The 15,966-nt window shown below is 30.3% G+C and overlaps 1 protein-coding gene across 1 annotated transcript; it reads left to right on the top strand.

The window, feature by feature from the left end:
* The first annotated feature begins 623 nt into the window (after positions 1-623).
* LOC139521304 (uncharacterized) lies at positions 624-15,395 on the top strand. The gene is made up of 3 exons (XM_071314781.1): positions 624-1,092; positions 13,587-14,352; positions 15,013-15,395. Exons 1-3 carry the CDS (start codon positions 772-774, stop codon positions 15,393-15,395), a joined length of 1,470 nt encoding a protein of 489 aa, XP_071170882.1. The 5' UTR covers positions 624-771.
* Positions 15,396-15,966: the final 571 nt, after the last annotated feature.

The raw sequence follows: 15,966 nt of genomic DNA, 5'->3' as shown, positions 1-15,966 counted from the left end.
TAGTTTTGTATTTGTCATTTCCTGGTTTTTATAGGTGACTATGTGGTATGCGCTTTGCTCATTGTTGAAGGCCGTATGGTGACCCGTTGTTGTTATTTCAAGTCTATGCCATTTGGTCTTTGAGAGTTGTCTCATTGGCAATAAAACCACGTCTTCTTTTTTATACACTCATTAAACTTCGACCCTATCAGTGATATCAGATTCCGTAGAGAGTAAAGACGGTACACATTCAAAACTTTGACAATATAACATTTCAATATCAAATGCTCTCGAAAAATTCGTCGCGATCTATCAATACCACAATATACTTGCTAATATCCGAAAAAAGAAATCTGTTGTAAGAAGGGAAAACAATAGATAGAAAACAAAATTATTAGTTATTCCCATGTAATGGTCAACCATTGTATTTAAAAGCAGACCTTAAATTAATTATTTGGAAGATACCAAACAAGGTTGGATGAGTAACTGCAATTTTACTCTGTTAAGGAAGTTAATGCACATGATCACTTGTACTATTTATACATTAATAAAACTTCAATTTATGTAATCAAAAATCTTATAAACACAAGCGTAAGCACGCAAAATATGTTACATCATATGAAAATCTCAAATGTATTGATAAATTCTCTCAGTATAAAAGAGTTGGAAGGTTATTGGCTGCAGGAAATAAAAGTTATAGCGTAACATAAAGTATAGGATATTAACACATGTAATTAACAGCAAATGGATTAGGAGCAATGAACTACAGAATGAGCAATAGACTGGATTAAGATGAGTTGGAAGTCAGCAAGTGGTGTCGTGTCATGGTATCTGTTACATTACTGCTTCTATGGTGTACCAGTTCTAACTCAAAATATAATAAATGATTATTTCTTCAGATTTAATTGTTCTATAACAGATGATGCTAGTTTTTACACTTATAACACAATCGAATGCGCCTCTAGATGTATTTCAGACAATATATGTGAAGGATTCCAGGCTAACAAAGTCAGTTCCAAATCAACAATGTGTGTCTTATTTAACACGAGCTCATCTATTTATGTCTCAGATTCATCAAGAAAGACTTATATTAAGAGGGACTTAGATGAGAAGGTGAGTTGTATTTCTGTTATTTCTCTTACTAATTGTTGGAATAAGGTTAGTTTTAGCCATTTAAATCAAATACAATAGAATAATAAAAGTACTGTTCATACGAATTTTCAGTGAGTCTGTCAAGTCAAGAAACATACGTAGATAGTTGCATAATGTTTTATCTTGTTTATAGGCTTAGCTTGGAGGAATAACTTACAGAAAATAATCTTTGATTTTTATATTTTGATCAGGTTTTGTTTTCAAGCAACCATATTCCGGATATGTGCGACTGTATAATCCTAGATTGAATTGGCCAATACATAAGTTTTGCTCCATTTCCTACAATACTATTTATACCGAAATGATGTTTTTATTTAGAAAGAATATTTATGGAAAAAATATTGAATGAACGTAGGATCCCCCCCCCCCTTTTTTTATTATTTATTTCACTGACCTTTATTAAAGTCTTCAATATACATGGTTATATATCTCTTCAATATACATGGTTATATATCTCTTCAATATACATGGTTATATATCTCCAAAATGTTACATATATAATAGAAAAAACAGATTATGTATATCCATCCATGACACAAAATTAGTACATACACAGCAAAAAAAAACACCCAACAACAAACAAACGAACAAAAAACAAAAACAAACAAAAAGCAAAAGAAGAGAACTTTTCTGGCTGTTCTTCATCTCAAAGTCACAGTGAACGTTTCTTAAAAAGTGTTTGCATAAAACCCTTAGCATAAAGATACACCAGAATATATTTGCAATTGATATAACATCCATAGACAGTCAGCTATTTAATATCTCTCTTTATATATATGATAACCAATGAGACAACACTTCAGAACAGACCAAATAACAACTATATATCACCGTACGGCCTTCAACAATGAGCAAAGCCCATACTGCATAGTCAACAATAAAAGGTCCCACAATGAGAAATGTTAAAAAAACCAAACGGGGAAATTCATGGCCTAAATTATGTACAAAACAATGAACGAAAAAAAATATGTAACACAGCAACAGGCGAAAACCACTGAATTACAGATTCCTTACTTCGGACAGGTACATACAGAATGTGAAGGGACTTATATTCATTCGTCATTGGTTGTGCCAATGCAAAGATATATTTCGTAAATTCTTGCCTTATATACATTACAGTAAGTAAATGGTTAATTTTGTTTGCTTAATGAACTTTGAGATAGGCAGACACGTCATCTGCATATTTTAAACCTCAAATCAAATTATTCTCTAGCACTAAATCATTTGGTTTAATATATATTATCGCTATCATACGAAATCAAACGTTACACGAGTGTTGAATCATTTAGCCTAAATATTTATTGCATCTATCTTATATATATATAAAAAAAAAAAAAAAAAAAAAAACCCACCAAAGGCACTGAATCATTTGGGTATCTATTAATTGTTTTTTTTATACCTCAAATCCAATAATATAACTGGTGTAATGGATCATTTAGCCTTATCTTTTATTGTTATCATTACCTCAAATCACTATAAATTTCAAGCAAACTCAATAATAACTTAGGCGCCGAATTATTTGACCTATCTAATTAATACTATTATTACTACCATCTCAAATTGAATATATCTCAGACGCTGAATCATTTGACCTAGTGTATATGCATTACTATTACCTCCAATTAAATATAACCTAGGTGCTCATTTGATCTATTGTATATCTATTGTTATTACCTCCAATTAAATATAACTCAGGCGCTGAATCATTTGATATATCTATTTATTACTACTACCACGCATTAGATATATTCCAGGCGCTGAATCATTTGACCTATCTATTTTTTACTATTACCTAAAAACTGAATATAACCCAGGCATTGAATCGTTTGACCTATCTATTTATTACTACTACCTCAGATTAAATATAACTCAGGCACTTAATCATTTGATCTATCTATTTATTACTATTACCTAAAAACTGAATATAACCGAGGCACTGAATCGTTTGGCCTATCTATTTATTACTACTACCTCAAATTAAATATGACTCAGGCACTTAATCATTTGATCTATCTATTTATTACTATTACCTAAAAACTGAATATAACCCAGGCATTGAATCGTTTGACCTATCTATTTATTACTACTACCTCAGATTAAATATAACTCAGGCACTTAATCATTTGATCTATCTATTTATTACTATTACCTAAAAACTGAATATAACCCAGGCACTGAATCGTTTGACCTATCTATTTATTACTACTACCTCAAATTAAATATGACTCAGGCACTTAATCATTTGATCTATCTATTTATAACTATTACCTAAAAACTGAATATAACCCAGGCACTGAATCGTTTGACCTATCTATTTATTACTACTACCTCAAATTAAATATAACTCAGGCACTTAATCATTTGATCTATCTATGTATTACTCCTACGTTAAACTGATTAAAACTTCGACACTGAATTATTTAACCTAGTGTATATTTATTTTTTACATCACTAGGTCGATACCTCTGCTGGTGGACTATCAGTCCCCGAGAGTATCATCAGCTCAGTAGTCAGTACTTCGATACTGACATGATTTAACAAACTTTTGAAATTATTAAGAAACTAAGGTTTCAACTCCCATAGGCAAAGTTGGCTTTAGATGAATTTGGATATTTATTTTAGGTATATATCTTAGGATTTCAAATGTTTGGCTTTAAGCGTTCCTGATGAAGGTAAATCCAGAAAAGTGCTTCGGACGCAAGAAATTATAAAACGTGTTGTTTTCAATTTTTTACTGCTACTTCAAATTTAATGTTACACAGGTGCTTAATCATTCGACCTATCTAGTTATAACTGATCATAACTCTACCTCAAATTGAATGTAACTCAGGCACTTGATCATTTAGTTTTTCTATTTAATACTTCTACCTCAAATCAAATATGACCCAGGCGCTGAATCAAGTGAATATGTATTGCTATAAACTAGAATCAAATATAACTCATGCGCTGAAACATTTGACCTAGTGTATATTTATTGCTATTTCCTTAATTCAAATATAACTCAGGCGCTGAATCAGTTGACCTAGTGTATATCTATTGCTATTTCCTCAAATCAAATATAACTCAGGCGCTGAACCATTTGACCTAGTATATATTTATTACTATTACCTCAAACCGAATACAACACCGGCGCTGAATAATTTTGTTTTTATACTTATTGTAATTACCTCCTAATTAAAATATTGCTCAGGCTCTGAACAATTTGACTACGTTTAATTAAAGATTAAGATAATTCAAGGAATATTGTGTGAAATAAAATCGGCCGCATATGGTAATAGTTTTTGGTCATTGTTAAAGGTTGTATGGCCACCTTTAGTTGCTTATATCAACGTTGTTTGTACAGTTGAGTTGCATCATAGGCGATCATTCTGCATCTATTGCCATTTGATTAGGGACTTTCCGTTTTTAATTTTCCTCGGAGTTCAGTATTTTTGTTATTTCACTTCTTAATACTTTAAAACAGTAAACGAGTTCTGGCAAGACAATACAAACCGCCGGCATTTGAAATATTAGCAAGGAGGTGTTCTTCTGGTAAGAGAAATAACAAAAGTTTCTCTAATGAAAATTAGACTGAAAGAGGGACTCGACCCCAAACAGACGCTATACCATAACCTAAATAACGCTTCCCCAGTACTCGGAGGATAAAAAATTATAAACTGGTACCAGTAATAAACCAGCGATCTGGAAAATAAGAGCAACATATTTATAAAACTTTTACCACAAATTAACGAAACGGGTGTTATTCAAGAGTTGATTCATTTGGCCATTATAGTTATTACCATTACTTCAAATTTAAGATGTTATATATCGCATAATGCTCTTAAACACATATGCCGTTGTATTTTTTTAAGAACTTTTTAATATATGTGAAATCTTATTTGACTTATTTGGAAACTTTGTTTGCAGAGAACTTTCATAACCTTATTAAGCACAATTTGCTCAAACTTTTATGATTTTAATGATGAATTGGGATTTTTTTATTTGAAAAAAACTTTATGATTATATCTTGTTAAAAAACATTTTACTAATTAATTTCTGACAGATAAATGAATTAATTAGCCTATAAATGATTAAAACAGTTATTCTCATTTACAACAAAGATCTGTAATATGTTATTACTATAGATTGCACGATGTGTTCCTCGTGTTCAAGTTAGTATTTTTCATCTTTTTAAATTTTCATGACAATGAAGAAGGAAGGACCAAATTCCCCGTGAATTTATTTCACACAAGATCCGTATTATCAATTTTGCAAAAAAGAATTGGCATTATTGTCTTCAACAGCCGTCACTATGTAGCGCGGAAAATCATTTTGATTGTATGAAAACATGTTTAAATATATAGAACAACACGTTTAATAATTTATTGCGTTCGAAGCGCTTTTCTGGATTTACCTTCATCAGGAAGGCTCAAGGCCAAACATTTGAAATCCGAAGATGTATAAGTACCGAAAATCGTTGAAGAGCTATATGTTAAAAATACCTAAAATAAATAGCCAAATTCATCTAAAGCCAACTTTGCCTGAGGGAGTTGAAACCTTAGTTTCATAATAATTTCAAAATTTATAAACGGACAATTTTAGTATAGTTTGTTTAATCATGTCAGTACCGAAGCACTGACTTAGTATATGTTATAGACTTCTAAATATTAAAATTCCAGTAGGTTGAAACAAATTTTTGATTTTTATCCTGTGAGTGAAAGAAATGCAGTAAAAAGTGGCCTTGCTTCCATGTGAATACTACATATAATTCATAAAGATTTGAATATTCCTTCTCCATTTTCGAAAGGAAAAAGCCAAGATAAATCTTTTCTTTAGTTCCTTGAATTCGGCAATCAAAACAAGTATAATAAATTTACGAAATAACCTTTTCCAATAAACACAAGGCAGAAATGATGTCTTTTTGACAATTTTTCAAGTTTGAAGAGGGAAATGTATTCAGAATATCATCAATGCAGGAGAGGGAAAAAAAATTAATTACCACATTGTAAATCATATGGATTTATAGAGAGGTTTGAGGTTAATTAATTTTTGTATTGTTTGGTTACGTAACCAAATCAATGTTTTAAACAATTAGAAATGTTTTTAAAAAGGTTAATATTCATGTGATATAATGCTTATTATAAAATTTTCCCGACCGTCTGAACCCAAATCGGCAGTCAAGAACGTACTTATCATTAATTTTAATAAAATTGGTATTGTAACAAATGTTTTAAATAGTTTCTAATTTAAAAAGAAAAAAGAAAAAAAAAGAAGACAAAACGAAGTGAATGAATGAAATTCTAATGATTTAAATTAAAATATTTGAATTAAAATTGGTAACAAAATATGTGCCAATTAAAATGTTTATGATCGGGGAAAACAACTGGCAGGAATACATCATTTGCATTTTTGCATACACATTTTTTTTGTGAAATGAAGGGGTATTTTCAAAATCGTTTTGTTTGTGTCATGTTACCTACTCATACAATTGAGACGCAGTGAAGTTTCAGAACACATGAAAATCAGAAAGTTATAGGGAAAAAGTGACTTCTAAATAAGAACAATTCTAGGGCTGGAATAACATAATGAGAATCACAGATTTCAATACTATGGTTTATTTTCTCACGAAACTACCATTAAATACTACCTGTCAACATATAAGATTCCTATGATTTCATTTTTGGTTCACAACTCACATTTGATTAGTTGCGCTTTTGAATGTATCTAATATAAAACATGGAGACGACCATTTTATTTCCGACACAGGAACTAGAGGTTATTATAGAGACTTTCGAAAGGAACGTGCTTACCTGAAAAAAACAAAAAAATTACATGTATATATCTTCGATCCTAGGGTTACTAAACGAAGATCTATATATTGTATAAATCGCAATATGTGTGCGGGTATCGGAAATATGAATAATCCGGCCTAAAAAGATTATAAAATATCAATATTTTGCTGGCGAAAAAGTCTCCTTCCCTCGCCAAAAATTCAATTGATCGTCCACAAAATTGTATGCTAAATGATCTGTAAGTATGAACACAAATCAGCATGTAGACATTAAACATTAGGCCTTATTCATTTACCAAACATTTACCCTTGTAGGCCAAGATATATATACACATGATAAGTATACTTAAATATGCAAACAGAAGCGATCGTACAGCACATTTACTTTTTTGAGACTGCATACATGATCGCGAAAAGCAACACATACTAGGCAGTTGTGTACATTTAGATAATTGTATAATACATTTATTTTTTCTAAAATTTATTCTACGGCTCTTGTGTGAAAAAAATTGACCGGAAAATGTGTCCTAACTCTTACATTTTCAAGAAAAAGAGGGAAAATACTAACTTGAATAGCACGGAAACATGTTTTACACATTTTTAAGTAAACTATATAGTATAGACTTCTTAATTTTAAAATTCCAGAATGTTCTTGAAAACAACTTTCTGACCTTACTCCTATGTGAATATTCATATATAATTTTAAAAGATTAGAATATTCTATCTTCATTTACGAAAAAGATAAGGTAAGATAAGTCTTCTTTGTTTGGTCCCTCGAATTCGAAAATAAAGTATTATAAATTAACATCCTCCAATGTTCACAAGACATAAATCTGTCAGACGTGAGTTTTTTTGTCGTTTTTCAAATTAGCACTTTCCACAAGATTGTAATGTACTCGGAAAGTTTATACCTAGTACATTAAAATACATCATCAATGCAGGAGAAGTAAATTAATTACAAAATTGTAAAACTTATGGATTAATAGATAGGTTTCAGGTTAATTAATTTTTGAATTGTCTGTTTACGTAATCAAATCAATGTTTTAATCAATTGAATTATTTTAAAACTGTCTCCGACCGTCTGAACCCACATGGGTAGCCAATGTCGCTAAAACAAGTAGTACTTATCATTAATTTTGATAAAATTTGTAATGTAACAATTGTTTTCTATCTTTTTTTGATTCCGAAAAAAAAAGACAAATGACGTTAATGAATAAAATTCTATTAATTTGAATTCAAATATTTGAATTAAAGCTAGTAACTTAATATGTGCCAATTAAAATGTTTATGATTGGGAGAACAAACCATAAATCATTTATACTTTTGCGTACACATTTTTGTGTGAAATGAATGGGAATTTTAAAAAAAACATTTTTTTCTTGTGTCATGTCACCTAATCGTGCAATTGAGACACAGTGTTTTCTGAATACACGAAACAATAGAAACTTATATTCTCAATAGGAACCATTCTACTAGAGCTAAAAGATGATAAAATTAGGATTCACAGAATTCAATACTGTGGCTATTTTCTCATGACACTATCTTTAAATGCTACCAGTCAATATATAAGATTCTAAATTACCTGTAGCGCTTTTAAATGAATCGGATATAAAATATGGGGACGACCATTTTTGGGGGAGAGGGGTATAGGGGTATAGGAAAGTCGTGATTAACTGAAAATGTTAGACAGGATAAACAAGAAATATTGCCTAACAAAAACTAAGAATTATATATTGTACAAATAGCAATATTCGTACGATTATCGGAAATATAAATTATCAGGCCTAGAAAAAGATGAGTATAGATATTTCGTTAACGAAAAATTCTCCTGTCTCAATGCAATATCAAATGGACGTCACACGAACTTGTAGGCACTATGATCTGTAACTTTGATAACAAATCAGTTTATATACTTTAATATGCAAACAGGATCGATCATACTTTACTTTTACTCATTGAGACTGCATGCATGATCGCAAAATGCGACAGATACTAGGCGATTGTGAACATTTAAATATTTGTACAATACATTTTTTATGCCCCCCCCCACAAGTTTTGAGAGCATAAAGTCATTGTTTGGTTCGTATCGCTCGCCCTTAAGAATTTCTATCCGTCTGTGAGTACATAACTATGGTTTCTGGATGATAAGTTGTTTATCCCCCTCTTGAAAAGAATGTAATGAAACATAAACAGATGGAAAAAAGTAAAATATAAAAATTACCAAACTTAGGAGGAATTCAAAACGGAAAGTCCGTAATCAAATGGCAAAATCAAATGCTCAAACACTTCAAACGAATGGATAACAACAGTAACTGTCATATTCCTGACTTGGGACAGGCATTTTCTTATGTAGAAAATGGTTTATTAAACCTGGTTTTATAGCTAGCTAAACCCCTCACTTGTATGACAGTTGCATAACGTTGTTATCAAGTCAAAGTTTAGTGTCACTGTGACTTAAAATAGATACATTTTAGAAAATTGAGGTTCACCTTGATTGATTGGATTAAAAGATGAAAGATACAGAGAGGCCTTTTGACTTTTAACGAAATATAACTGGTTCGAAGATCAAGGTAACTTTTAGTAAAGAATAAAGTTTGTTTCGGAAAAGAAACTTTGTTTGTTATTTGGTTCATTTTTAAACTAGTAATGATAGATCATATAGAAAAGGGGAAGCAACCTATTGATTTTTCAAGCACAAAGTTATCTATTGCTGCTTATAATATACTGAAAGTAAATTTGTTTTTTCTTGGTGATGTTTTGAGATAATTTATCAGGTTTTAATTATATAAAAACCCACTATATAAGTGGTTGACTACAGAAAAGAAAAAAGGTCCAATCGATTTTGGTCAGTTGGACAAATATCGTATACAGTTGCTAAGTTTGGGTTTACATAGTATACATGTCGTCTGGACTACTCGCTTTTCAGCATTAGACAGATTTCGAAACATAGGATTATCTATTGCGATGTCATAAAAAAAGTGTTATACGTAGTATATTATTAATTTGACAATAGAGAAGAAAATGATTTTCATCTTCTTAGGCTTTACACAAGTAAGACATGCTCTATTGGATCGATGTAGTTTTAGATATCTACCCTTTTCTATGAGTAAACTATGGTTATTAAGTCTAATTTTTGTAAATAAACGTCTAGTTTCAAAATTGGATATCTTAGATAAAATTCTTAGTCTTGTTTGACTTTAATATTTTTGTAAAGAAAAAGTTTGTTATTTGCGTTTAAATTGTTAATTTATTTTTCAGTAATTCTGAATAAAAGTTGCTTGAAATATTCTTAATCCTAGTCTTTAGTTTTTTTACTGGTTCCAAATATAACAATTTTAATTTTTAGATACCCAAATTTGTATAACCCGTTGTTTTTTATGATTACTTTAGTATCAAATTATGAATTGTAACACATTTCACAAGTGAAAAAAGCAACGATAGTACATGTTTTATTTCCCTAATATTGTGACCTCTGGAAATATTTTTATTTTTAAATTTGCAGTTCGGAAAGTATCAATTGACAATGCTAGCTTTTCTCTTGTTTTTTTTCGCGTAACTAAAAATCTATTTTATTTAACTTGGAGAAATTTTTAATATATGAAATAATTTAGGATGCTCATTAAAAGAAAGTTCCAGAACGAAATAAAGAAGCTATATTCAGCCTATCAAATGTTTAATTCTGTGGGGATTTTATATCAATATTACCCATAGAAATAAGGTTTCGCTCCAAAGTACTTACAAGAGAATAGAACGCCTTTAATAACCATTATTGAGACAAATTAGTAAGAAAGCATCAACGAATCCATAGATCTGATATATGACATAATGTCTAATTGTCAAGATTTAAATAACAAAGTAACATAAAACAAAACAAAAACAATAACAAACAAAAACAATTTATAAAAAAATAAAATTCTACATAAAATTGCTGTCGATTATTCTCATGATTCTGTTTATGAGCGAAATGGTATTCTTTGAATTGAATTTAATGAACTCATGAGAAACACTTGACAGGAACTGTATCGCCGTCAAAATGTTATCTTATATAAAGAACAAATCAGTAATTGATCGTCACAACTGGAGAAATGATGTAAGGTTCTAACGTTGGAATATAATTTCTAGTTATGAAAATATGATTCAGTGTTTCTTAGAACTGTCATGTGGAAAGCGAATTATGCCATAGGTTTAGTTATATTTCTGTTTTTTTGTTTTTGTTTATTTAGTATTGATGTATGTTTATGGCTTCATTTGACGAGCTTTGTGCTATGAAATAAATGTGTTTAGTTTTAAAGAGAAATTTTCAAGTAATTGTCTTTTACATAATCGATAATAATTGATATCGCCCTGAAAATAAATAAAGTGACAAAGAGAGTGAACAATAAAATGGCCAATAACATTATTTTTATTACATTGTATAAAACTATCCCATATCTTTTGTCAGAACGGATGTTGTATTGTATTTGTTTTTGTTGTGTATGTGTTTAGTTGTTGTTGCATATGTATTCATCATATGAAAATCAAGTACAATCCCTCCCATTAGGGGTTTAGTATCATACCATCATAAAATATACTAGAAGAACTAAACCTGTATCATGACAACAGCAGTTTGAATCAAGCCGCTCTTTTACTTTTTTTGTATTATTACACATTTTGTCATCTATTTGCCGTCATTCTATTGTGAAAGGTCGTATAGTGACATATAATATACACATCTTTGTCCCTTACGCGCGTCTGAAGCAAATATAAAATTTCAATCCTGGTATCTATGATGAGTTTATTTAGATACCACCAGAAAATAACAAGACAGATATGTCTACATACAAAATATCATAAAATAAAATAAAAATTAGATCTAGTTTGTTTTTGTTTTGTTATGTTGTGAAAATTATAATAATATCAACAACACTACAATAACAATGTTGATAATAAATAGTACCAATGATTTCTCAATAAATGGTGATTTTTTTTAGACAGACCATGTTGCCATCATACTTAATCAAGAATATGGGGGACAGGGGATTACAGATGAGGACCAAATGGTTATATTTGTTACTTCTACTTAAACTTTTTGTTTATTTTTCATTTTGGGTCTTAGCTTGGGGTTTAACTAATACAATTGTTTTAGTTGGATAACCATCTGATTAAAAAGTATTGTTACTTGAAACTGAATAGGGGTTTTCATATTCATTAGTAGAAAATAAGTTCCTTACATTAAATCACAAATATACTGAACTCCGAGGAAAATTCAAAACGGAAAGTCCCTAATCAAATGGAACAATCAAAAGCTCTAAAACCTCAAACAAATGCACAACAGCTGGTATATTCTTGACTTTGTACAGGCATTTTCTTAAGTAGAAAATGCTGGATTAAACCAGGTTTTATAGCTAGCTAAACCTCTCACTTGTATGACAGTCTTATTAAATGATGTACAAATGCATTGTGTGTTTATTGGCGGAACCACACAACAGAGACTTGTCCCTATCCAATCGGGTTGAAATATATAGACCTCGCCGTTTTAAACTTAGAATTGATAAAGAAGCTATCAACTCAGCAATCAGACAAATATTAATTGGATTATTGTCAGTTATTTCTGATGGTGGGAAATAGTCCTTAAACCGAATAAATCAGTAATTATTTGAACTAATTGGATTTTCAACAATATAATTCTATTTCAAAAGGGCATTTCAATATGTTATTTTTATATCTCTTTCTATATCTGTTCGAATGCTTTAAGTTGATATAGAAGACCAATTGCGAGCTGTCATGTTAAATTAATTATGTTATATATGTTGAATTAAAGGACATAAAATACATTATTGTATTAGATTTGTATAAGCTGCATTTAAATTAGTAATTCAAACGCAGAGTAAAATGGAAAGAAATGAATTAAAGCAATGCAATACACTAACAGACTATTCGATTTCAGTTATAATCTGGAAGAATTGTTGTGTCACGAATCATACATTTTTTTATATCCAAATATTCCATAGACCAAATATCAACTGAACATGCCTTCTCCGTTTTAATGCAGCATATCTAAAAAGAAATGTCAATCTGTTTATGTTTAATTCGTCCCCTTTCTTTGCACTGCTTTAACGGATCATAATGTTTAATGTTTGAAGCAAGCACGTACACAATCGTATGAAAATCAAGCACACTCCCTCCCAAAAAAAACCAACAAGAACAATCTCTACTTAGAAAACATTTTTTAAAGCTTTAGAAACAAGAAAACCAACAAAAACTCGTAGACGATCATGATCCTCGTGTGAAAACCGTCGAGTTGTTCATGGTAGATACACACTCACGAACAAGGTAGGAACACGAGACATTTGCTACGACAATTGGATGCCGATGTGCAGTTTGGCAATTTGTTTTTAAGATCTATAGCAAACGGACTTCCTCAAAAGTCAGCCAACAACAAACCATAATGATAAAACCTAGTCGGTGCTTTATTCTTGTACGATATTGTTGAAGAAATACACGTTTATTAAAAAAAAAAAAACAATTAAAAAAAAAACCACTGGTACAACATAGTATCTTATATAGCTTACCTTGGAAGACAATACGATAAAGATATTCGAGGAACATTGCAAAGTACACAATGAACATTGTGTTTAAATAATTTTATTTCACCCGGATATAAATTATCTGTACTTAATCTAATTAGTATTTCTTTTACTTTTAGTTTCATAATTGCAACGAACATTTCATTACCAATACAGAAAACACATCCCCGATGACGGAAGAAATTACTCCTACAATGAAAACAATCGAAAAATTATCAACACCAGAACCATCAACTACTTCAACAACCAAACCATCATCTTCAACAAGAAACCCAACAACTACTTTTCCAAAAGAACCATTAACAGCTTTCACAACAGGATCTTCAACTACAGAACCGTTAACCACTTCTACAACAGACTCAACAACAACTGGAACAACAGAAATACCAACAACTTCAACGACAAAAACAACAAACACTTCATCAATAATACCATCAACGTATGCAACAACAGAATTATCGATTACTTCAACAAATACAAAAAAGTTAGTGGAAAATAACAGAGAAACATCTGCATCACCATTATCAACAAGAGATACAACAACAGTGGGAAATGGAATTACACAAGGAGAAACTGCAGTTGCTCTTAACGAAAAAAAATTTTCGGAACAAAAAGAAAACCAAGTGCCAACTTCTCAAATTTCTGAGACAACAGTTTCCACAAATATAGATAAGCATTATGAATGTTCTGTAAATGCAGCAATATACTTAGACAGTAAACAAGAAATATGGCTATTCTTTGACCAACACATTCAGAAATACACTTCTGTTAATGATTTGACGACATCTAATTTTCAGAGAGAAAATCTTGCAGATTTATTTAAGGATGCACCTGCCCAACTTGAAGCTGGGTACTTTGATGGTACTAATACCATACTTATAAAAGGTAAGACTGTTTATTATTTAACTGAATATCAGATAAAAAATATATTTGATGTCATAACTAATTCATTCCATGACGATTTATGACTAATAGAATAATGTACCAAATCCAATAAATAACACAAAAAATGAAATGAATAAAATAAGGAAATCCGTGGCATAATATATATTGGATATGTATGGTAAAAGCTGAATGAGAAAGCAACACAATCTAGGTGCATGCTACAATAGAATATTATCACTAAATACATTTTAACAGTAATGGTCGAGTGATAGAACGGACTGAAGACTCTGACGGACAAGTTAGAGCCATAAATGTTATATTCTAATCTTTGTGATAGGTAAAAAGTTAATGAGTAAACATAAGAACATTAATTAAATACTGTTAGTTTACAATGGGTTTTCTTTTGAAAAAAAAAACCCGATAAGCTGACGTAAGGGAAATTGGTAACTAACTTTAAGTATGTGTCGAATGAAATCAGACAATATTATAGACACAATTTTTAAATTGACAAGAAAAGATATGGTGTATCAATTCATTGCACAATCAAAAACTTGAACCAATTAAAAGTGATTACATTGCCGTTCTTCATCTCAAGGTCTTCAGATTATTGGTAAAGGATTTGCACATAGATTATAATAAATCATTATTGTTCGATTTCAGACCAGAAGGTATATACGTTTGACAGTTTTAGGGGAAGCTCTTCTACAAGTCACAAGTCCACAAACGATTATTATGGACATTCGGTGCCACAAAACATTGATGCTGTTATTTTGAATAGTGCTGATGATACATTTCTGTTTTCTGATGACACTGTAACACGTATACAAGGGAAAAAAGAGTCGTCTTTTAGTTTTGATAACAATGGTAATAAGAACTACTACAAAAGTAAAGATCACAAAAATAAACCAAGTAAAATAACTGCTGCAACTAAAGTGAATTCTACAACGCATTACTTTTTCAGCGGGAAAAAGATATCGGTATTTAAGGAGGGCACAAAAGACGGTAAATGGGAAGATATTGGTAGTGTAAGCTGTGATTTATAATTATGTTATTTGTTGTTTTGTTTTTGTTAATTGTTATAATTCATTTAAATAAAAATAAAAGTGTTTTATTTTTTTAACATCTTGTTATAATACAAGTGTATTCACATCATCGTAATACTTAAAATTTTACAATTTAAATATTCCAACTTCGTATTTATGGTAAATCGTATTGTAAACATCTTTATTTCCCTTTTAGTCTTCATCGAAACAAACACACTGAACAAAAAGAGAAAATGAACGACTTCAATATACAACCCAATAAATCCAACTAAAGATAAAACATGTTGTCTTTCACATTGTGTTTCATTTTAAAAAAAACTTTGTTTCCTTATGCCTCTTTAAAATAAAACCCAAAATATACGGGATTTGTTTGGTTCCAGGCATTTATCTGGTGAATTTTCCACAGACAGAAGTGCAAATAGTCAAAGTACTAAACAGTAAAATAAAATGAACATCGACCGTATCAACCGTCTAACAATGTAATCATTATGTCAAATACATGTGCATACGATTTATCAATTATTATTAATTATTTATTGTTTCTGTTTAATTTCATCACAACTCTTACACA

The sequence above is a fragment of the Mytilus edulis genome, chromosome 4 (genome assembly GCF_963676685.1).
Source record: "Mytilus edulis chromosome 4, xbMytEdul2.2, whole genome shotgun sequence".
NCBI lineage: Eukaryota > Metazoa > Mollusca > Bivalvia > Mytilida > Mytilidae > Mytilus > Mytilus edulis.
This window is presented reverse-complemented; position numbering and strand designations above follow the sequence as displayed.